At 38.4% G+C, this 22,947-nt stretch overlaps 1 protein-coding gene across 2 annotated transcripts in view; it reads right to left on the bottom strand.

Annotated features, from left to right (window-relative positions):
* The window catches only part of DCDC2 (doublecortin domain containing 2), a 196,994-nt gene that overhangs the window by 135,907 nt on the left and 38,140 nt on the right, over positions 1–22,947 (bottom strand). For both annotated transcript variants that reach the window (XM_017505253.2, XM_017505252.2), the window contains 2 exons: positions 1,944–2,020; positions 1,690–1,821 (listed from right to left, as the gene is read on the bottom strand). In XM_017505253.2, the coding sequence (XP_017360742.1) occupies positions 1,690–1,821; positions 1,944–2,020 (209 nt within the window). The remainder of the gene's footprint in view (positions 1–1,689; positions 1,822–1,943; positions 2,021–22,947) is intronic.

Below are 22,947 nucleotides of genomic sequence, written 5' to 3'. Positions count from 1 at the left end.
AAAAAAAAAAAAAAAAAAAAAAAGTTTAAAAATTACACGGGCATGGTGGCAGGCGCCTGTAATCCCAGCTATTTGGGAGGCTGAGGCAAGAGAATGACTAAACCCAGGAGGTGGAGGTTGTAGTGAGCCAGGATCACATCACTGCACTCTGGCCTGGGCAACAAGAGCAAAACTCCATCTCTAAAACATAAATAAATAAAAATAAATAAACAGAATACTTTGTAGTCATTAAAAATAATAAAATAGAGGTATCTGTGCTGCTAAGAATAATCTCTAAGATTTATTATTGTAGGAAAAAATCAAGGGGGTGTTTGTATACATGTATTTATTTATTCATATGTATATATGTATTTCCATTTATGTTTTTAAAAACTGGGCCAAGCACAGTGGCTCACGCCTGTAATCCCAGAACTTTGGGAGGCCAAGGCGGGCAGATTGCTTGACCCCAGCAGTTCAAGACCAGCTTGGGCAACATGGCGAAATCTCATCTCTACAAAAACAAAAAAAAGCTAGGTGCAGTGGTGCATGCTACTTGCGAGGCTGAGGAGAGAGGATCACGTAAGTCTGGGCAATCGAGGCTGCTGTGAGCTGAGATCACACCACTGCACTCCAGACTGGGTGACACAATGAGACCCTGTCTCAAAAAAATAATAAATAAATAAAACAATAAAAAATTAAAAATGTATTTGCTTGCATATGCATACAATATTTCTGGGATAATGCTGAAAAGTACTAGAGAGAGGGACTGGGCGTGCCTGAGGTGGGAGAAATACTTTTTATTTATACCATATTTGAAATGTTTGCCACATGTCAAGTAGTCCTTTCAATTAAAACACCTCATTATATTTAAAATCTCAATGGCTATGAGACTGTAGATAATAATATATGTAAATATACAAACATTAATCTGTATACACATTTACCTGAAAGAAATAATATTCAATCATTTGAGACCTATTTTATCGTGTGTGTGGATAAAAACACAAAAACTTGAAAGAATGTACTCCACCAAAGCAGTAAATACACATGCATACTTACAATATGTTGTGCACATGTATATGTTATTTGTAACCCTCCTACCTGAGGGAAAATAAATGTCAGCCTCCATCAGGGGATAATTTCATAGGCTTCACAATTTAAAGCTATGATTTTAATCTTAAATTTCAGAACCTGAGAAAAATGCTTTTGATTTCTTACATTTCTATAACTCCACTAAATTATTATTTCTATGGCTCCTCTTTAAACCCACTAATAGGCAAATAGTTTCAACTATCAAATAGTTATAAATACCTCCTTTTAAATAAAAGGAGAATTAAGAGTTAAGAGGCTGGCTCTTTTAAAAAGTCCTTCTCAACTAAAGTAATGTTGATGCTTGCCAATTTACTCTAAATCAAAAATTAAACATCGTTAATATTTGTGGATGTGCTACTATGTGACAATGACTGTTTTAAGCTCTGTATGTGAATTACCTCATTCCTTAAACAACCCTATGAGGTAAGTACTACTGTATTTCCATTCTACAGATAAAGAAACTGAAGCATACAGAGCCTAACTGGGGAGCCAAAATTCAAATCTACAGACCAGGGACTCCAGAACCGCCTGAGAATATCTTCAACAACATCTTCCAAAGAATAAAATCTTGCCGTTATCTACCAAAAATCCTCCATTTACGAGATTGTTTTGATGCACCTGTGAACAGCACCACTCCTCAGAGTGATTTTTTCTGTGACCATTTGTAGTATATGATCCCACTGATTCAAGGCTTTCCTGGGGATAAGGAGGCGAGAAGCTGGGTTCATCAGGTCTCCATTTGCAATCAAGCTGGAAAACAGGAGGCAAACCATTTGAAACAGTTACGCCTTGACAACTGCAACACAAATTCCCAACCGAAAGGAAAACCACCAAGCCAATTTTAACGTGAAGTATAAAGGGTTTCAACTTACAAGATAGTGCAGGGCTCCTGAAGTGGTTTTCTAAAGCGAGCTGACACATTAATCCTGCTATGGATTACTGGTTTTACCTTTAAAAGCAAAGGAAAAAAATGTCAATCACTAAGCTTATATTAGCTTTTTTTCCTGTGAGGAAAATCTACAGGTTTCTAAGGAACTGCCTCAGACTGGCTATGCCTTTGTTAAAACCTTGCTTTTTTCCCCATTTATATAAACTCTGAGCTCACCCTTTAGCAATATTATAAGCCCTTAACAAAGCTCTCAAGAAAACAAAGAAAAATTTCCCTTAAGCCCTAGGCACACTGGCCATGATCTGTGTCCAAAACAAACAAACAAAAAAAAACAAAAATCGTGGACTATTAGGAAAACATTAAGGCAATTTTTAAACAATGCTCTCTGAAAAACAACAATAATCCTATAACACCTTGAGCACCACAATGAGATACCATCTCACACCAGTCAGAAACAGATGCTGGAGAAGATGTGGAGACACAGCAACGCTTTTACACTGTTGGTGGGAGTGTAAATTATTTCAACCATTGTGGAAGACAGTGTGGTGATTTCTCAAGGATCTAGAACCAGAAATACCATTTGACCCAGCAATCCCATTACTGGGTATATACCCAAAAAATTATATATCATTCTACCATAAAGACACATGCACATGTATGTTTACTGCAGCACTATTCACAATAGCGAAGACTTGGAACCAACCCAAATGCCCATCAATGATAGGCTGGATAAAGAAAATGTGGCACATATACACCATGGAATACCATGCAGCCATAAAAAAGGATGAGTTCAAGTCCTTTGCAGGGACATGGATAAAGCTGGAAACCATCATCCTCAGCAAACTAACACAAGAAAAGAAAACCAAACACCACATGTTCTCACTCATAAGTGGGAGTTGAAGAATGAGAACACATGCACACAGGGAGGGGAACATCACACACCGGGGCCTGTCTGGGGGTGGGAGGGTAGTGGAGGGACAGCACTTGGAGAAATACCTAATGTAGATGACAGGTTGATGGGTGCAGCCAACCCCATGGCAGGCGTATAGCAATGTAACATACCTTCCCAATCTACACATGTATCCCAGAACTTAAAGTATAATTTTTTAAAAATCTTGAGCTCTGAAGTGCTGTACCTGCAGCTCAAGATACTGTGTTCCACCATCTTTCCTCTCCCATTCTCATGCACCTGCTTTCTGCTCCTTGGCCCCCACCAAGTGCCTGACCCTACCCTTTTCTCTTAAGACTGACGCAAGCAACTTTTCCCAGGTTTCACTTCCTCCTCTATCCCCCACTGAATTCGATGCACTCACACCAGCATCCTCGATTCCTGCAGCCTTTGCAACAGGGTGGATCGATCTGATCACCTTTGCCTCTCTTTTTGCTTCCAGGGTCCCAGCGGCTGTTAGAGAGAACCACGAGGCCCCACGAGCAGCCTTCACCTGAGACCGGCTTTCGGCATCCAGCCATGGGCTGATCCTCAGTACTGCTTGCTCAGCCAGCCCTCCACCCCTCCCAGTGGATTCTTTTTTCCATTTCCCACAGTGGAGAGTCCAAATTCTCACCTCTCACGCTAACCCCTCAAATCCCACTCCAGGCGCACACACTCTCCGCAGATCGTTTCATTCCAAATGTCAAGAACTAGAAGCCAGTAGGCATGAAGCCCCTCAACCTTCCTTCCCTCCGCAATCCACCTCATCTTTATCCTCACCATTTTTCCTCGTCTGTCTCAGAAGAAGGAACTCTGTGCCTTAACGAAGCCAGCCCCCGACCCTTGGTTTTGTCCTCTGCTGTCTCTGTTTGTTCCATTCATTTCAGACTCTCCACCTCCACCTGGTGTCTTTAATTTCCCCTTGACCTTATGGCCCCTCTCAGGTACAGCTGCCATCTCTCTCCTAGTTATTCCTATTCCCACTTCCTCCCCCGTAGCCTCTCTTCAGGCTTCTGCCGTCTGGTGTCCACCTTTAACCCTGGAAGATAAATCCTGACTTTCAAGCATGGCCTGCAAGAACTCCCAGAAACAAGCACCGCTTACTTGGTGCCCTCATGTCCCAGGAATACTCCTTCCTTCCACACAGGCACCTCGCCACACACTGCAGTCGAACCAGCCGGCTCCCCTCCATCCCCGAAACAGCACCTGTATCCACTCCTTGCCTTTGCCCCAACTGGCCAATACGCCCTCCTCCTTTCTCCACCTGCTGGAATTGCATCTGCTCCGCAAGGCCCAGCTCAGTGATCACCGATCATTCCCTGCTCATTCTGCTTTCACTTTCTGTCTCAAGCTGCTACTGCTAAGATAGTATTGATTCTTGTACTTTGAGTTTTAGGTGATTTTGCCCCAGGATTTGAAAGGAAAACTTACAAGCAAAGAGCACTAATTTATAAGACTAGGTAATAGTTGTGCTATATTTCACGGCAAGCACTGTACTAAGTAATCTATATGCATTCTATATCTTTTAATCATCAAAACCATGTTCTGAAGTAGTATTACTATAGTTCCAACTCACAGGAAGTAACTGGAACTTGATTAATTAATTGGCCTAAAATCACAAATAATATATGGCAGAGTTTTAGTGAACCTGTATCTATGAGCCCCTAACTATCTGCTACACATTTCGCTAGTTATCTTAAAAATCAAATAGTAGCCCTAAATCATTTATGGGACTCCATTCTTGGTATAATTATGCCATCTCTGAGAGAAACAAATATGAGTAATTTTTCTGTGACTCTCCAGTACCTAAAACAGTGCGTGGCGTTGCCTATGAATTGTACAATAAATGTTTGTTACAATTTAATACTCTAGGCTGGCTGCAGTTGCTCACGCCTGTAATCCCAGCACATTGGAGGAATGAGGCAGGCAGATCACCTAAGGTCAGGAATTTGAGACCAACGTGGCCAACATAGTGAAACCCCATGTCTATTAAAAATACAAAAGTTAGCTAGGCGTGGCGATGCATGCGTGTAGTCCCAGCTACTTGGGAGGCTGAGGCACGAGGATTGCTTGAACCCAGGAAGCGGAGGTTGCAGTGAGCCAAGATTGTACCATTGCACTCCACCCTGGGCAACAAACTGAGACTCTGTCTCAAAAGAAAAAGAAATGTTTAACAGGTAATGCATGCACCTGAACAAAATTCAAGTGGTTAAAAGGGGTGTATAGTAAAAATGAAGTGCCCTTCCCACTCCTGTGCCCTAATCACCAAGCTGCAACCAGAGTTAGAAATATTCCTTCAAAGATGGTCTATACACATGCATGCATATTATCTTCTCTAGATAGCATGTACATATAATTTTTAAATGCAATGATGTCCTGCTCTACCCATTCTTCAGCACGTTGCTTTTTTAATTTAACAATTTATCACGGAGATTGTTTCAAATTGGTACTTACGAGTGAGGGTTATATCATTCTTTTTCCTTTTCAGAGACAGGGTGTTGCTCTGTCACCCAGGCTAGAGTGCAGCGGTGCGATCATAGCCCACTGTAACCTCAAACTCCTGGGCTCAAGCATTCTACCTTAATGAATTATCTAGCAATGTACTAAGCACACACTTCATCCTCTTCGCAATCTGTGGCTCTCTAACCACACTCATTCTTGATGGTTTAAAATCTTGTTGGATTACTGAATTAAAGATGAAGGTGAATAACTTGAAAAAATCTTGTTTCATTGTCTAAAACATGTTATTTGGCTTTAGAGCATAGATAGCTATAAAGAATATACTGAAATTCATGAAAATACATGATTGTTGAAACAATTATGTGATTTGACTCTCAGTATGTAAATTATTACTTGAATTCCATCAAACCATTTGTTTTAAACAATTATGGTTTTCCTCATTCAGCATGGCAAAAGTGTTCCCCAAATGTTCATGGTTAACCAGTTGAATTGAAAACTAATCTTAAAGTTATATTTCCTGGAGTTATTATAATTAAAATAACCAAATTATTGTTTTCAGATACAGTAAATATCTGAAAAACTACTCAAAGTGGTATACCTGAATTGTAAAAGAAAAAAAGTAAGATAACTGTATAAAACACTTCATACTTTTTTAAAACAATACCAGTTTTTATATAAAAAGCATTTTTACCAGACATTTTAAATAATAAACCACATACATAAAAATTAAACCAAATCAAATGGGTATAAGGGGAACTTCTTCAGAGCCCCAGTCAGGGATAAAGGGTTGGTCAATTGGGGGTATTCTGGGGACACGATGGCTTTAGATGATGTGGAACATAATGATAAATTAGAATTTTTAAATCAAATTTTCTTATAAGTGTATTTTCCCTACACTTCCCCTTGCACTTTGAAAATAAATGCTACCTCAGGCCAGGCACACTTTGGGAGGCCAAGGTGGGTGGATCACCTGAGGTCAGGAGTTCACAACCATCCATGGCCAACATGGTGAAACCCTGTCTCTACTAAAAATACAAAAATTAGCTGGGCGTGGTGGGCACCTGTAATCCCAGCTACTTGGAAGCTGAGGAATGTGAATCGCTTGAACCCGGGAGGTGGCGGTTGCAGTGAGGCAATATTGCACCACTGCACTCCAGCCTGCTCTATAAAAGTGAAACTGTCCCAGGAAAAAAGAAAAGAAAAGAAATGCTACTTCAAATATGTGGATAATATTAAGTATCAATATTATATTGATATAATATTTGGAGGTGGACACTTAGAGACAGAGCATGAGGTATTCCCACTCAGACCCCCGTGTACCCAGGGATGGAGTTCACTGGTGAGCAAGCAGATGAGATTACTTGTGTAATCTGTGACTATGAAACCAATCAAATGGTAAGTTACCATTGCAAAATTCAAACTTTCACTTTGTACTTTGGCTTTGTCATTTGAAGAAGAAATCAACACCAAGTAAAAGCAGGACACACTGATGACTGACCTCTTGCTTTGATTCTGCACTGGGCTCAACATTATCTTGAAAAACCAAGTTTATTTGGATATTGAGAAGTAGGTTAGCCTAGTGAATTAGAGAGAGGAGTCATTCTGGAAAAGGCTGAAGAGGCTGACAAAACCCCACTTCTAACCCCTGAGTGGGGATTAGATAGAAGACGGATGGATGGATGGATGGATGGACAGGCAAAATGTTTCTTGGAAATATTTCCAAAGTCAAAGACGGCAAAAGTGACTTAACCATGCTTACCATGCTGGAATGGGATGAGCTAGGAAGGAGTTTCGTGCAGAATTTGGATACAAATTGCATGCTCTTTCCAATATATCACTCTGTCTCTGATATCTTATTTAAATTTATATTGTGTTTATGTCACAGAGGACCATATAAAAATAACGTGCTTCATGTGAACCCAGTAACTTTATGTAAGTAATTTAAGTCAACTTCACAAATTCCATAACAGTAGGTCAATATCACAACTGGGTAAACAGTCGAGTTAAAAGCTAGATGAATCTGTTTGCTATGAAAAATAAACTCAATGAAACCAAAATTGTTCTTTTAAAAATATATATTTGGGCTGGGCATGGTGGCTCACGCCTGTAATACCAGCACTTTAAGAGGCCGAGGCGAGCGGATCACCTGAGGTCATAAGTTCGAGACCAGTCTGGCCAACATGGTGAAACCCGGTCTCTAAAAAAAAAAAAAAAAAAAAAAAATAAAAACGAAAAAAAAAAAAAAAAAAAAAAAAAAAAATTAATAAAAATAAAAATATATACTTGTAATAACATGATGAAGGTTGATAAACTGAGTGATGAAGGTTGATAAACTGAGTAACTGACTAAAGGTCTGGAATTCTCAATTTTGACACTGATTGCCTAAGCCTTTTTACATGAACCAATTCAATACTTCACACCTCAATTTCTAGACAGCTAAAAGTAGGAATAATCCTGCTAAACTAGCCCAAAGGGAGGCTCCATGAACTAATTAATAAAATAGCAGTATCACTCCTGGGGCTGTAAACTGAATGCTTCAGAGAATCCATCTGCCTCAAACCTCAGCACTCACCACATCTTGAAAACCTGGTCTAGAAACACCAAACTCAGTCTAAGGAGGAGAGGAAAGGATGCTGTTAAATGATACCATCACAAAAATCTAATGACCACTAACCTCTTAGAATAACTGATTATACAATTTAAAAGCGCAGTTTTCAATAACTTTTTAAAAATACATATCAGATTTTAGTGACTGTCCATCAGACAAACAAGCATTTAAAGAAAAATATGTAGTAAAGCTATTTATTTACAAAATATAAGCCAACCTACACAAAGAAGCTTCAACTCTATTTTCTTTATTGTATGGATTTAAGGAAAAGTAGGTTCTCAAAATGGCAAATTTAGAGGAAACTGTTACTACTTAACAAACAGCACACAGCATCAAAGAGAACAAAATCCTTTACAAAACATTGAATCCGTTTTCACCACTTTTTGATAAATGAGAAGGGCCACGACTAGTAAAAGACACCAGAGTAGAAAACAATTTATCTAGGAGTCAATATACCAAATATATCCAAATTATAGATTGTTGTAAAAAAGATTTTTAAAGACTCGCCCATTTTTTTTCAATGTCTCTATTTTTTAAATGGGAGAAAGACTGGCTAAGATGTCTGATGAGATCTACTACATTTAGCGGGCCCTGTTTTTGAGGGGATGTGTCATAACTGACATTGCAAAGTGTCAACGTCACTTTTTTAGGATGCAAAGAAGTCTAGATGAACTAAATTCCAGAGAGGGATGAACCCTTTCTAAGGGAAAAGAAATCTTCAGCTGCTTTCATCCCCATGGGCACAAAAGGCAGAGGATTAAATCTCCATGTACAGCCTGTGTTAGTCAGCATAACCAAGAAAACCCTGTTGCAGAGCAGGTCCACATCACCTACGAATTCTTCCCCATGGGGCCTTCATCAAGTGCACAGAAGTGTAACAAAAGCCAAGAACAGGGCAAAAGTGCAGAGGAAGGAATCCCATGGTGTGGAAAGCTGGGTAATAGAATCTCCAGCAGGGTAAATAGCTAACAGCTGGACTAATTGTAGAGACAGATTTCTAAATCTCACCAATATTAACTCCCAAGTCCTGTTGCACAGAAAGCAAGCCTTGATTTCACGCTCTAAGTGTTAGAAACCATTAATAAAGAAAATCTAACTAAAACTGAAGCCCAGTCTTTTCCCAGATCAACTATGGATTATACACTAAAATCAGCTCCTTTCCCTAGCGGCCCAAAAGAAGGGGACATGGTTTTTCCCGGGGATAAGTATCACCTACTTTAAATTTCTATAAGTTTTATACAAAATGTCATACAAAATGACTAGCACACAACAAAAACTACAAAACATATAAATAAAAAGGAAAACAGGATGACCCATTATCAAGAGAAAGTCAAACCCAGAGACGATCATGATACTGAAATTAGCAAATAAGGATTTTAATATATTATACAGATGCTAAAGAATTCAGTATAAAAGGTGGAAAAAGATAAAATATGAGAAATTTAAGCCCAAAAATTGAAACTCTAAAGAACCAAATAAAACTTCTACAACTAAAAAGAAGAGTATCTGTAATGAAGAATTCATTCCAAGCACTTTAGCAGATTAGACACAATAGAACATGCCCTGAGAAAATATCTTCCAAAAAGGAAGTTGAAACAAAGACCTTTTTTGAGACAGACAAAAGCCAAAAGCATTGAATGTTGCCAGACCCACGCTACCAAAAAATTGTCAAGGAAGTTCTTCAGACAAGGAAAATAATACAAGATAGAAACCTAGATCTGCACAGAATAACAGGACATCTAATGGAAATACGTGAGCAATTTTTAAAACTTAAAAAAAATTAATCCTAAAAGCTACTTCAAAGCAAAAATAATAATGATGATTTATGAGATTGGTAACATACATAACAGTTAAATAGTTAATAAGAACACAAAGGTATGAGTAAAGATAAATGGAATTATTCTGTCGTACAGTGCTTCATGAGCTGGCATAATATTATTTGAAGGCAGACTAAAAGAAGTTAAGGATGTATATTGTGAGCCTAGAGTAACTACTAAGAACAAAAGCCCTGAGAGGCATAGCTAAAAAGCCAAAAGAGAGATGAAATAATTGTGAAACTATTTGATGAATCTATTACTATCAAAGGCAGGAAAGAAGGAATAAAAAATATTAGATGGAACAAATAAACAAATATTATAACATGATAAACTCAAATCTAATCATGCCAGTAATTCAGTAGATTGAAATGAACTAAAAACTCCAATTAAAGGACAGAGACAGGTGGACTAGATGAAAGAACAAGATCTCACTATATACTGTTTATAATAGAGACACTTAAATATAAAGACGCTAGTAGGCTAGGCATAGTGGCTCATGTCCATAATCCCAGTACTTTGGGAGGCTAAGATGGGAGGCTTGCTTGAGTTCAGGAGTTCAGGACCAGCTTGGGCAACATTAGTGAGACCTTGTCTATTAAAAAAAAATACAACCTTTTTTTAAAGACAAAAACAAGATATGGGTAGATGAAAACTATGGAAAAATATTTACCAGATAAATGTTAATCAAGTAAATCCAGATGGTTTTGATCAATGCAAAATTATAAAAGAAACATAGTATCCATTTTCTTGATGAATTTTCATAGATTTATATTAAAGTGTTTTTTAAACAAATATACTTTTATAGTTGGATATATCTTACAGAACATTGTATCCAATATAATACCTGACATGCTAAAATATCTTTTTCTAGTGTTGGGCTCTTTTGGATGTAAGAAAATTGAGCTCCAAAAAATTAAGCTCCAGAAAATTAAGTAACCATTGTTAATCTAAAATAGTACAGCTCCCAAGTATTTGGGGTATATAATCTTCTGTGGTATTGAAGAAAAACAGTACCGGAATGCATAACTGGATAGTTCGTCTCAATTCAGCAATATGTTGTCTCTGAACCCCATCCTTCTGTGACCATTCTAAGTTTCCTATACCAAGTCCTCCTCCTCTGCACACATTAAATGTTGGTATTTACCCCCACAGAGTTCCATGTCTGCGTTCCCTGCTTTTAACCCAAACACTCCCTTGGTCAAATTTATCACATGCCATGTTGTGGATGACCAACGACATTTTGCCAGTGACAACCAAATCCCTATCTCTAGTCCAGATTTTTCTCCTGACAGCAAATCTGTATGCCCAGCTGGATATGTCTAATGCTTTTCATTAAAACTAAGATTTTTAAAAGTCTGTCTGTACCTAAACCATCATCAATTCAGCAGAGTCACTAAAGCATACAAAATTTGTTTTGCATTATTCAATTTTCATAAATCACCTGCATTTTTTTCTCAAAGCAGTTGCAAGAAAATGTTACCACAGGACACATCATTATCAATGATGAAGTCCCAGAGCTCTCGCCTGTCAAAATTGCTTTCTCTGTGTCCTTCTTACCTGCCCTCACAGCCCAAGGCCAGGTCCTCACAAATCCTCCAGGAACTATAACCAGCATGGTCTAACCAGGATTCCCGCCTCTAGCATCTTTGAGGATTCCTGCCTCTCATCCAACTCTGTATGAATTCGTCTTCCTGAAGCACAGACCCAAACATGTGACACCTATGCAAACACCTATAAAAGCTGCCACTGGCTTCAGATGATGTGCTCGTGCGTTGGACTTGATTATTTGAGATCACATTTGAGCTGACTGCATCCCACCACACTGTGACCTTATTTCTCTCTTTTACCACACTCAGCATTCACTCGGCTGGATAATTTCTCTCCTCTAAAATGCAAATCACTTTGTCTGAACTTTCCATTCAATTCTTTTTATAAATTTAGCATATTCCCCAATGGCATCAATATTTATGTAGACTGAATATTTATTGGTTTTCTTAGTAAACAGCCTTATCTATAACCCAAAAACTTAATCTTGGTGCTCTGAATACAGAATATAGTCAGTACATACTTTAATTAAACAACAATTAGGACACCAATTTTTGAGCATTTATTATGCTCAGAACTGCCTCAAATACTCTCCATATACTACTTTGACTTTTCATGATATCACTCTAAATAAATTCACATAATAAATTCATAATAAATTCACAGTTCAGAATTTACAAAAGGTTTTCATTTATATTCACATTTGTTCCTCAAAGTAACTTTATGTGGTTATCGTTACTCTAACCGTATGGATGGGAAAAGATGAGCCTCCCCATCTCTCAAGGTCACGCAGTAAGGAAAGAAGCAGTCACATGAATCCACTTCTGACTTCCAAGGCACAGTCCTTCCTACTGCTAATACTGCTCAAGACAGAAACTAGCCACCAGCAGAAATAACAGACACATATTTGTGCTCATTTAAACAACACGTTTCTTGAATGATAAGTAACTGAATACATATGCAATATTGCATATATTTGACATATATTTTGTCAGGCCTCCATGTGCAAGGCCAGACCCAGAAAGTCTAAAGACCTGCCTGCCTCAGCTCATCACCCCCTACCACTCCCCACACCCCTCCATCCCTCCACCCCCTCCACCACCCACCACCCAGCACCCCTCACCCCTGCATTTGCCCTTATCCCTGATTGCCCTGTGGAGCTTCCCCAGAAATAAGCTTCCCCTCACCCCACCCTGCCATCCTGTTATTACCATAATGTGAATACTCCTCATCCCACCCTACCACCTTTACTCTTATCCCACCTGCCATTGTAACTGAGCTTATGGTAATGTATACTCCGTGCCCCTACCCCACCACTGTAACTGACCTTACTCTCTAACTTTCCACTGCCCACCTCAAATCTATAAAACCAACTCCTATCCCACTGCCCTTTGCTAATGCCCTTTTCAGCCTAGCCCACCTGCACCCAGGTGAATAAACAGCCATGTTGCTCACACAAAGCCTGTTTGGGAGTCTCTTCATTCAAAGCGCACGTTTTTAACATATTTATTTATATAAATTGGCATATCTAGGCCACCCTAATTCAGTGGTCCCAATATGTTCTCAAGTCACTCAAGTCTCTCTCCCCCTGGCTACTGTCAACTATTCTTCACATGAGGCTGACAGTACAATTTATGTACAACCTCAGTGGAATGAAAAATAAAATCTGTTAACCCCAGAAACTTCTAGACATTCCAGACTCCAGCCATGGTGGCAAAATCAGGCCAGCCATGGAAATATTTTGGAAAGAATCTCTTTACTGGCATTGTTCTATAATAATAATTTTTCTTAATTCCAACTGCACTAACCAGTGAGAACCTAGTTAGAGAAGATGTCTTTAATTATAATGAACAAGCTGTCTGGAACATGCCCAGAAGGGTCCAATTAGTTTTGATGAGCTGATGAAACCATTCATCTCTACCTGGGTCCTCCCTACTGGTCCCCAGTTGCTGTACCCAGGACATGGGCTGATTCCCAAAGGAAAGGTTAGTGCTCATCTGTCAAGTGTGGATTATCATTCCTTATTCAGATGGTTATTTTCCACCCAATAATGGATACCATAGCAGCACTGGTTTGCCTATGTTGCCTTTTGTACTATGATCTAAATGAATGCTTCCATTCACTGACACAGGAAAAAAATGCAAATCAAATTAGCATATAGCCGATATGCTATTCAAAAAGAAAGTAAAATATTTCTCTTTTAGCCTAAAAGTGACCCAAAAGATAAGATACCTATCATAAGTAATACCTTCTTTGGAAAAATCTTTGGTGTAAGTATATATTTAAATAATTGTTTACATTGCTAAGTCTTAGCAAATTTTGATTCTTCAAATCAGCTTTCTTATATACCACAAATTTCCAAGCTATTGAAATTCCAGTTTGATTTTCTCTTTATTGTTTTCTGTGGAATAAATCTCCACAGAAATATTTCCACAGATAATCCTAATAGAAGCTGAATACATAATGTGAAGCCTTAAGTGTACCAACTTATTCTAAACATAATTATTTGCAATGGGCACTTTATCTTACAAGAAAATAAATAGTACTTGAATGCTTGTTAAAGTATTCAAAAGTAAATGCTCATGGGTTTCCCTAATGCTATGCTTAAAAGAATAATATGACCCCCATAAAGTTAAAGAATAACCAATTAACTCAAGAGAATTCTCAGAAGTTACAGGAACTGCCACTAACCAAGCAGTGGGAAAAAAATTAAAGTATATGGGGATTGTTGGTCTTTTCTTTTGTATTCTTTCTTAACCTACTACACCATACTTAGATTTCACCATTGTCATTTTTTGTTTTATTTTCCCAAATGGGATTTTGCTACCAAGCGTATCTAGGCAGTGGAATGTAAATTTTCCACTAGGAATGCAGAGCGGCTGACGGTGTGTACATAACAAGGCAAGGTGAAAGTGAGCAATGCTGAGTACGCGGCAGGCAGCCCAGCAGGCGGGTGGAGCTTCTACCTGCAAGGAAATAAGTCACCTAGCCCCAGGATCCCCACTGGAGAATGTGCCAACTGTACATAATCTACATTCAGTCCTTCGGAAATACTAAGAAAGCTGCGAACGCACCAACAGATGGCAAGAAAAGGGAAGCTAACGTTTTTGGCAGATTTTAGTTTTCACCCACAATGTGCTGGCTTTGTGATCTCTTCAGAGGATTCAGCAGAGGAGGGCAGATGGGGTCCCCACTCACGCTGAGCTGACAAGGAAGACAGACAGTAAGGGGTAAAGGAAGGAATCAGGTGGCACAGCTTATTCAGGAGCACTGGCCTGGGACGTAACTCCTCCCCCAAAAGCGCAACTCCTCACCGAGTTTCCGGAGGCATCATTTCAGCGACCTGGTGACTTCTCTACGCGGCTACAGGACGAAGACACTGCATTTCAGCAGTCTCTCCAAGTTCTCACATTCTCCAAAAATACTAAAATGTCATTAAAATCTAAGTTATTTTGAACAAAAATAGAGCTTTTACAATTAAACTATTAAAAATATGAGCCAGGCATGGTGGCTCACGCCTGTAATCCCAGCACTTTGGTAGGCCAAGGCAGAAGACTCACTTGAGGCCCAGAGTTTGGGATCAGTCTGGGCAACACAGTGAGACTTTGCTTCTAAAAAGATTTCAAATGACCTAGGTGTGGTGACACATGCTTGTAATCCCAGCTACTCAGGAGGCTGAGGTGGGAGGATTGCCTGAGTCTAGGCGTTCAGGGTTGAAATGAGCTATGATCATGCTACTGTATACATTCCGGTCTGGGCAACAGAGTAAGGCCTTGTCTCAAAAAAAAAAAAAAAAAATGCTAAGGCAATAGGAATCTCTAGAATGAAACAAATCATCATTATGTATATCAATGGAATCCAATATTGAAATCTTTTTATAACTGTTTATAAAATTAACATCTACTAAGTCAGCTAGGTTTTTAATAAAATAATCCATAAACTTCAGTTTCAATTGCTTACTAGATGCCACATTTCACAAGGCAAATGTGATAATAATTAAATTTGAATAAGTATCAGTGTTGGAAAAAAAGTCCTGAAGATCAGAAACACTTCCTAACATGGTCATAACTGTTTGGCATGCGACCAATGCTGCTGCTAACTCACGTTGTTCTAAGTGGTTTCAGGGCAGAGAAATGAGTCCTGTCCTTAACCAAAACTGATATACTAGTTCTAAGTGCTTGATATTGATCTATGCTTCTTTTTCTTCAAAAGAAATACATCGTCTGGGCGCAGTGGCTCACGTCTGTAATCCCAACACTCTGGGAGGCCGAGGCGGGTGGATCACCTGAGGTCAGAGTTTCAGACCAGCCTCGCCAACATGGTGAAACACTGTCTCTACTAAAAACACAAAAATTAGCCAGGCATGGTAGCGCAAGCCTATAATCCCAGCTACTAAGGAAGCTGAGGCAGAAGAATTGTTTGAACCCGGAAGGCAGAGGCGGCAGTGAGCCGAGATCGCACCACTGCACTCCAGCCTGGGCAACAGAGCAAGACACTGTCTCAAAAAAAAAAAAAAAAAAAAAAAGAAATATATTTTCCTGGAATAGGACTAAAAGCTAAATTTAGGAATCTGATTAATTGATCTATTAATCTGAATACTTAATCAATTTAATTAATCTCAGATTAATCCAGCCTCAGCAGTTCATATTCATTTTTCCCATTGTTATATGATAGCTATATCTCTCTGATAGATATACTAGTAAAATACATTTTCATTTCCAGAAACACACTTTAAGGCCAATGTTCCTGGATGGAAAATTATATTGATCTATGCTGGGTTTTGTTTTTTTCTTTTTTTTCATATAACTAACCCCATAAATAGTCCCAGATAATGCATGTTTCTGTAACTCTTTAGCAAAGCACCTGCGCCTTAAGGAACCTCCTAGAATCAAGTCTTCCACACCCACCACCAGCCTTTACTGCAGTGGTTGAGGACATTCGAAGAACCCCAATGCAGAGAAGAAAGCCTTTCATACATGATACTTCCCTTCCAAAGGAAGAGAAAGGCCCTAAGATGCACCCCACATTCTGAAATCTGAAGCTGTCTATAGTAAATCCTCTATGTACCTCATAGTTTATTTCCTGTCCACAGAGAGGGCTCGTTCATTCAATGACATCTAACGGTTATCTACTGTGTGATGTGATGGGCACTGGACTAAGTGTTGATTATTAATTGATAAATAAAATAGTCAAGACCCCGGCCTTCACAAAGCTCACAAAATAATACAGAGGGTTAGTGATACACAAAAAAATAAGAAATCGAAACAAAAAAATACATAATCACAAATTATGAAAAGCACTCCGAAGAAAATTAGCTAGTCACGGGATAAGACAGAGATGTCCAAAACCTCTAGAGAAAGAAAACTGGGCATGCCTTGGAGCGGAAAGGAGCTGGGGTAGCTGGAGCGCAGTAGGTAAGAGGCGAGGACTGGCTGGCAGACACAGTGCAGGGCCTCCTACCGCAAGGAAAGAAGGCTGGGTTTCAGCCGAGGCAGAAGTAGACTCCACCGCAGGATTTTACAACATCACTCCAACTGCCACATGGAGAAGAGACTGCACAGCGCAAGACTGGAAGCAAGGCGACCAAAAAGGAGGCTGGTGAGTTACCCAAGTCAGAGACGGTGGTAGCTTTTCCTAGGGAATGACTGAGGAAAAAAGAAAAGTCGGTAAAGCCTAAATATATGTTGGCGGCAGAAGCTGGAACTTGCTGACAGAAGTTTGTAGCCAGTAAAGAGAAGGAGACCGGGGGCAGTCAGGTGGACAGTTACACTGTCTACTGCGACAGAGAAGAGCATTTGCACTGGCCGTGGACCCAGAGTTCAGCCTTGGACATTATATCTGAGACGCCTGTGAGACCTCCAAATAGACTTGCCATTCATGCAGGCAGGCTGGCGCTCGATGAAGTCAGGGCTGGCAATACAAATGTGGGAGTAATCAGCATACTGATCATATTTAAAATCATGAAAATGAAAGCGCTCAGCAAGAAAGGGAGCAGAAAGCAAAGAAACTAGTTCTGGATCAAGCTTTGGGGTTGGGTAATGGAGGAGAAAAAAATTCCAGAGGACTCAGGAGAAAAGTGGACAGGGAGGTAGGAGAGTGCAGTGGTAAGCGGTAAACCGAGAGAGTGCAATGCTTCAGAAGCTGAGAGAGAAGGGTCAGCCGCGTGGACTGTCACTACGGGAAATATTACGATAAACGAGCAAGAAGCAAACGCCTAAATACTGCCAAATTCACAGTGCTTTAAGGAAATCTAAAGTTGTACATATTCTTCAGGTTATTCAAAAACCATTTGTCCGATACTAAGAAATTTGAGGTAAAACTGCCTTACTGATAACATTTTAAATTAATATAATTACTCTGTAGAATTACGTATTCCGAGGCATAAAATGTGTTATATCCTTTGACACTGAATTTCTCTGTCAGATTTACCCTGATAAAATAATTCAGATGTGGAAAAAAGCTACATACCTAAAGCTGTTAACTCATATGCCTTCAGTACTCCTTAAAAAAAAAAAAAAAAAAAAAAAAAAAAAAAAAAAAAAAAAAAAAAAAAAAAAAAAAAAAAAAAAAGTCGAGTCAAACAATGAAAATTATCTAAATACAATTGAATTAAGTAATTTATGACATCAGCTCAAAAAAACAGTATATATTGCTATCCTAAATGATGACAAAGACTATGCAAGTATGAAAAATATAAGAAAAATAATAAGAAAAGCTTTGTATAAAATACTATATCATTACAACCCTGTATGTACATGTATAGACATGTATATATAGATACACATTTGACTTCATAAAAATAAAAAGTTATTTTTCCATGGCGAAAACACTACATATATGTACACATACATGCATACATCTGTATGTACAGATATATGTATGGAGAAAAACTGGAAGATAATTTAAAAAAATGAAAACCAATTCTTTGAATGATAGACTTAGGGACAATATCTTTTTCATCTAAAAATATACTTATTATACTTATTAAATTAAACTACTCTTTTGATAATTTTTAAACCATAAATTTAAAAATTAATTTTAGCAGGACAGTACTTGTGCATAGACAAATAGGCCAGAGGAATAGACTAGAAAGTCCAGAAATAGACCAAAGGAAGTATACATGGAAATTTAGTATATGATAAAGCTGGCATTTCAAATCACTGGAGCGAAGATAAACTTTTAATAAATGGCTCTGGGACAGCAGGGTAGCCTAGGTATCTCTGGAAAAAGATAACATTTGATCCATATCTCATACTATAGGCAAGAGTGAACTCCAAATGGAATAGCAATATAAAAGTACAAAGTGAAATCACACAAGTACTAAAAGAAAACATGGGTGGATTCCTCTTTAGCCTTGGTATAGAGAAGGACTTTCTAATTATGACTCCAAATCCAGAGGCAATAAGCTGGATAAATTTAACTACACAAAAACAAAAAATCATTTTTCCAAGACAAAAAAAGTACCATAAGCAAAGTCATAAGACAATTGACAAACTAGGAGACAATATTCACAAACTATACCAAAGATAAAGGATTATTATCTTTAATGTATAAAGAACTCTCGACAAAAATAGAAAAACTCTTTATACTCTGAAAGAAAAAACTGAAGGACAAGAACAGGTAATTCACTTTTTAAAATAAATCTAAAATTGATCTTTAAACATACAAAATCTTCAAATTTATAACTAGGTAAATGTAAATTAGGACAACACCAACTAGATTTCTCAACTATTAGATGGTAAACAATTAAAAAGTAAGGCAACATATTTGTTTTTTAAGACAGTAGAAACAGACACCCCATGTATTGATAATAGGAACACAAACTGGTACAAAGCTCTAAGAGGGGAATTTAGCCATGTCTAACAAAACTACATATTCCCCATCTTTTGGCCCAGCAATGCCACTTCTATAAATCTACTCTAAATATATATCTCCAACAAACAAGACAAAAATACATCATCACAATTTCATTCATTGTAGTATTATTTATAATTGCAAAATATCAGAAACAACCTAGATGTTGATGCATAGGAGAGTGGTTAAATACAGTACGTCCACACAGTGGAGGGCTCTGAAGTTGCAGGAAGGAGTGAGAAAGATCTGCACATACCAATATAGAGAGATTTCCAAGATACACTAGGCTGTTTGTTGTTGTTGTTGTTGTTGTTGTTGTTTGTATAAATTTAAGGGGCACTAGTGCATTTTTGTTACATGGATATACTGCATAGTGAAGTTTGGACTTTTAGTGAATCCATCACTGGAGTAATGTACACTATATCCATTAAGTAATTTCTCATCACTCATCCCCTTCGGCTCCAGCATCCCTCTGAGTCTCCAATGTCTATCATTCCACATTCTCCGTCCATTCGTACACATTAGCTAGCTCCCTCTTATAAGTGGGAATATGCAGCATTTTCCTGTGTCTAAGTAGTTTCACTTAAGATAACGGTCTCCAGTTATATCCACGTTGCTACAAAAGACGTAATTTCACTCTTTTTAACAGCTGAATAGTATTCCATTGTGTGTGTGTGTGTGTGTGTGTGTGTGTGTGTGTGTGTGTGTGTGAGATATCACATTGTCTTTATCCAGTTATCTGTTGATAAACACACTAGGTTGAGTCAGTATCTCTGCCAGTGTGAATAGTACTGAGATAAACATATGAGTGCAGGTATCTTTGTGATATAATCATTTATTTTCCTTTGGGTAGATACCCAGTAGTGGGATTGCTAGAGATCTCTATACTATTTAGCATAGCAGTTGTGCTAATTTACATTCCCACAAACAGTGTGTAAATATTTCCTTTTCTCTTGCCAACATTTGTTGTTTTTTGACTTTTGAATAATAGCCATTCTGACTGGTAGAAGATGATATTTCATTGTAGTTTTAATTTGTACTTATCTGATGATTAGTGATGTTGAGCAGTTTTTCATATGCTTTTATATCTTTGGAAAAATGTCTATTCTTGTCTTTTTCCCACTTTTTAATGAAATTATTTGTGGATTTTTCTTTTTTTTTTTTTTTTGGTTGTGTTGTTTGAGTTCCTTGTAAATTTGGATATTGGCCCCTGTGGGATGCAGAGTTTGCAAATATTTTCTCCCAGTCTGCAGGTTGTCTGTTTACTCTGTTGATTATTTCTTTTGCTGTGTAGAAGCTTTTTAATTTAATTAAGTCCCATTTGTCTATTTTTGTTTTTTTTTTGTTTTGTTTTGTTTGTCTTTTTCTCTGGTCCTTGATTCAGAATATTTTTGTTTTTGTTGCTTGTGCTTTTGAGGTCTTAGTCATGAATTCTTTGCCTAGACCAATGTCCAGGAGAGATTTTTCCCAGGACATTTTGTTAAGTGAAATACAGAAAAGTGTCAAAGAGTATCTACAATATGTTATTCTTCATATAGGTAAGAAGGGAATATTTTAAAATGTATACATGTATCTGCTCATTTGTGCAAAAGGATAGGATAAGGACAGGAAGGATAAACCAGACTCTAAGGAGCATGGTTTCCTACAGAGTATGAAGAGGAAGTAAGTAGAAGTAATGCAGGCCGGGCACAGTGGCTCACGCCTGTAATCCCAGCGATTTGGGAGGCTGAGTGGGCAGATCACAAGGTCAAAAGTTCAAGACCAGCCTGGCCAATATGGTGAAATCCCATCTCTACTTAAAAATACAAAAATTAGCAGGGCGTGGTGGCAGGTGCCCGTAGTCCCAGCCACATGGGAGGCTGAGGCAAAAGAATAACTTGAACCCAGGAGGCAGAGGTTGCCATGAGCCGAGATCACACCACTGCACTCCAGCCTAGGTGACAAAGTGAGACTCCGTCTCAAAAAAAAAAAAAAAGAATGGGTAGCATGTGGGTAGAAACTGAGTAGCAGAGATGGAGGCAGAGGAGCAACACTTCTCTCAGAATACATTTTCTACAGACTTCTAGGACGCTTGCAAATAATATCAACCAAAATATAGGAGGAACACAAAATAGAAAGATACAGTAACAAATGAACCTAACTGTATTACAAATCAATAAATGGATGAGGATGGAAGAAAACTAACCCAAAGGGCTTGGGAAAATGATATTCTTACTGTATACTGAAGTCGAAGGACAAAAAAATCTGTACACAAATACTGTACCTTAGTCAATTAAATGCTTCTCATAAGAGAATAGGTTAGCAATTCTAAAACTCTTTTGTATGTACATTAAAATTAAACCAATACATAAACGTAATGTGGATAATGAGGGGAGGATTTCCTACTATTACAGAAAGAAGTTACAAATAAGGAACTGAGACAGACTAGAATAAATCCCAGGTGCTGGAGTGGAACTGGAGGTATCGGTACAAACTCAGTTTTTTGTTTTCTGGGATTTTGGGGGGTATTTTTGAGACAGAATCTCATTCTGTCACACAGGCTGAAGTGCAGTGGCGCAATCTTGGCTCACTGCAACCTCTGCCTCCCAGTTTCAAGCAAGTGTCCTGCCTCAGCCTCCCGAGGATAGCTGGGATTCCAGGCACCCGCCACGACACCTGGCTAATTTTCATATTTTTAATAGAGATGGTGTTTCACCATGTTGGCCAGGCTGGCCTCATATAATACTGGTTATATTACTCACCAGTAATATAACATGTCAGCATCATGTACTGCAAGGACAAATAGGAATTAAAAATGAGGCATAATTCTAAAAATAAGAGATCTCCCTCCCCTCCTTTTTCTCAGAGTATTTACTTTAGAAAACTAGAGTCTAAGCACTTTGTCCTCACTGAAATATGTATAATGCTTTTGAACACAGATAGGCCCTTTGTCACCTTTATGACCCAGGAATGTCCTGCTCAAGGACCTAGCAGTCATCTCTTTGAAATGTAAACAGCAAAAGAGATATCACTGCTATTTCCCAGGCTTTGTGGGAGGATAGGATCCTAACTTTGCTGGGTAGGAGCCTAACTTCCTGTCATAAAGATATGAGGCGTTTGTTTTTCGTCTGGATAAAAACAAATTAGCTAATAATGTTCACCCCAAATACCAGGTAAAGTTAAAATGAATTAATTATGTGTGACAAATGGGGTGTTGAGTCCTCTTACTTGAAGACTAGTTTTGTTTATCTTGAAAACATGTGTAATGGGTGGCCTCTGCTTGGACTTGGCTTTCTTAAAAGGTGAGATTTCTTTTTGTCTTTGCAGTCGGTTCATGGACTGCCTGTGATGGCTATCATATTCTGATGTAATGTTTATGTCATAAGAAAAGTTTTCTTTCTCTACTACCTTTTGTGGAGAGAATTTCTGAATTGGGAAAAGACTTTTCTTTCAATTATGTTTCTGCAGCAGTATCTTCTAATACCATGCACTGAACAGGGAACATCATTTCCTGGTATTCTTGCTCCCTGAGGACCAAGCTCTGATTTTTTTCTCTTGCCCAAATTCCTATCTAAGAGGTCTGGGGAGTCATGCCCTACAAATCATAAATTCTCATCAGGTGGGTTTTATTTGACCCTGTATGTAGCGTCTTACTTTCCAATCTGACTCTGGCATAACAAGGAAGAAAATCAAAATGTTTTACCCCAAAATATATTTCCTTGCCATACCCTGAAATTGCCCTGCAAAGTCTCTTGTGGGAAAAATCCACATTCTATAGGAATCTCCTTTTCCC

The sequence above is a fragment of the Cebus imitator genome, unplaced genomic scaffold (assembly GCF_001604975.1).
Source record: "Cebus imitator isolate Cc_AM_T3 unplaced genomic scaffold, Cebus_imitator-1.0 Scaffold335, whole genome shotgun sequence".
NCBI classification, from domain to species: domain Eukaryota; kingdom Metazoa; phylum Chordata; class Mammalia; order Primates; family Cebidae; genus Cebus; species Cebus imitator.
This window is presented reverse-complemented; position numbering and strand designations above follow the sequence as displayed.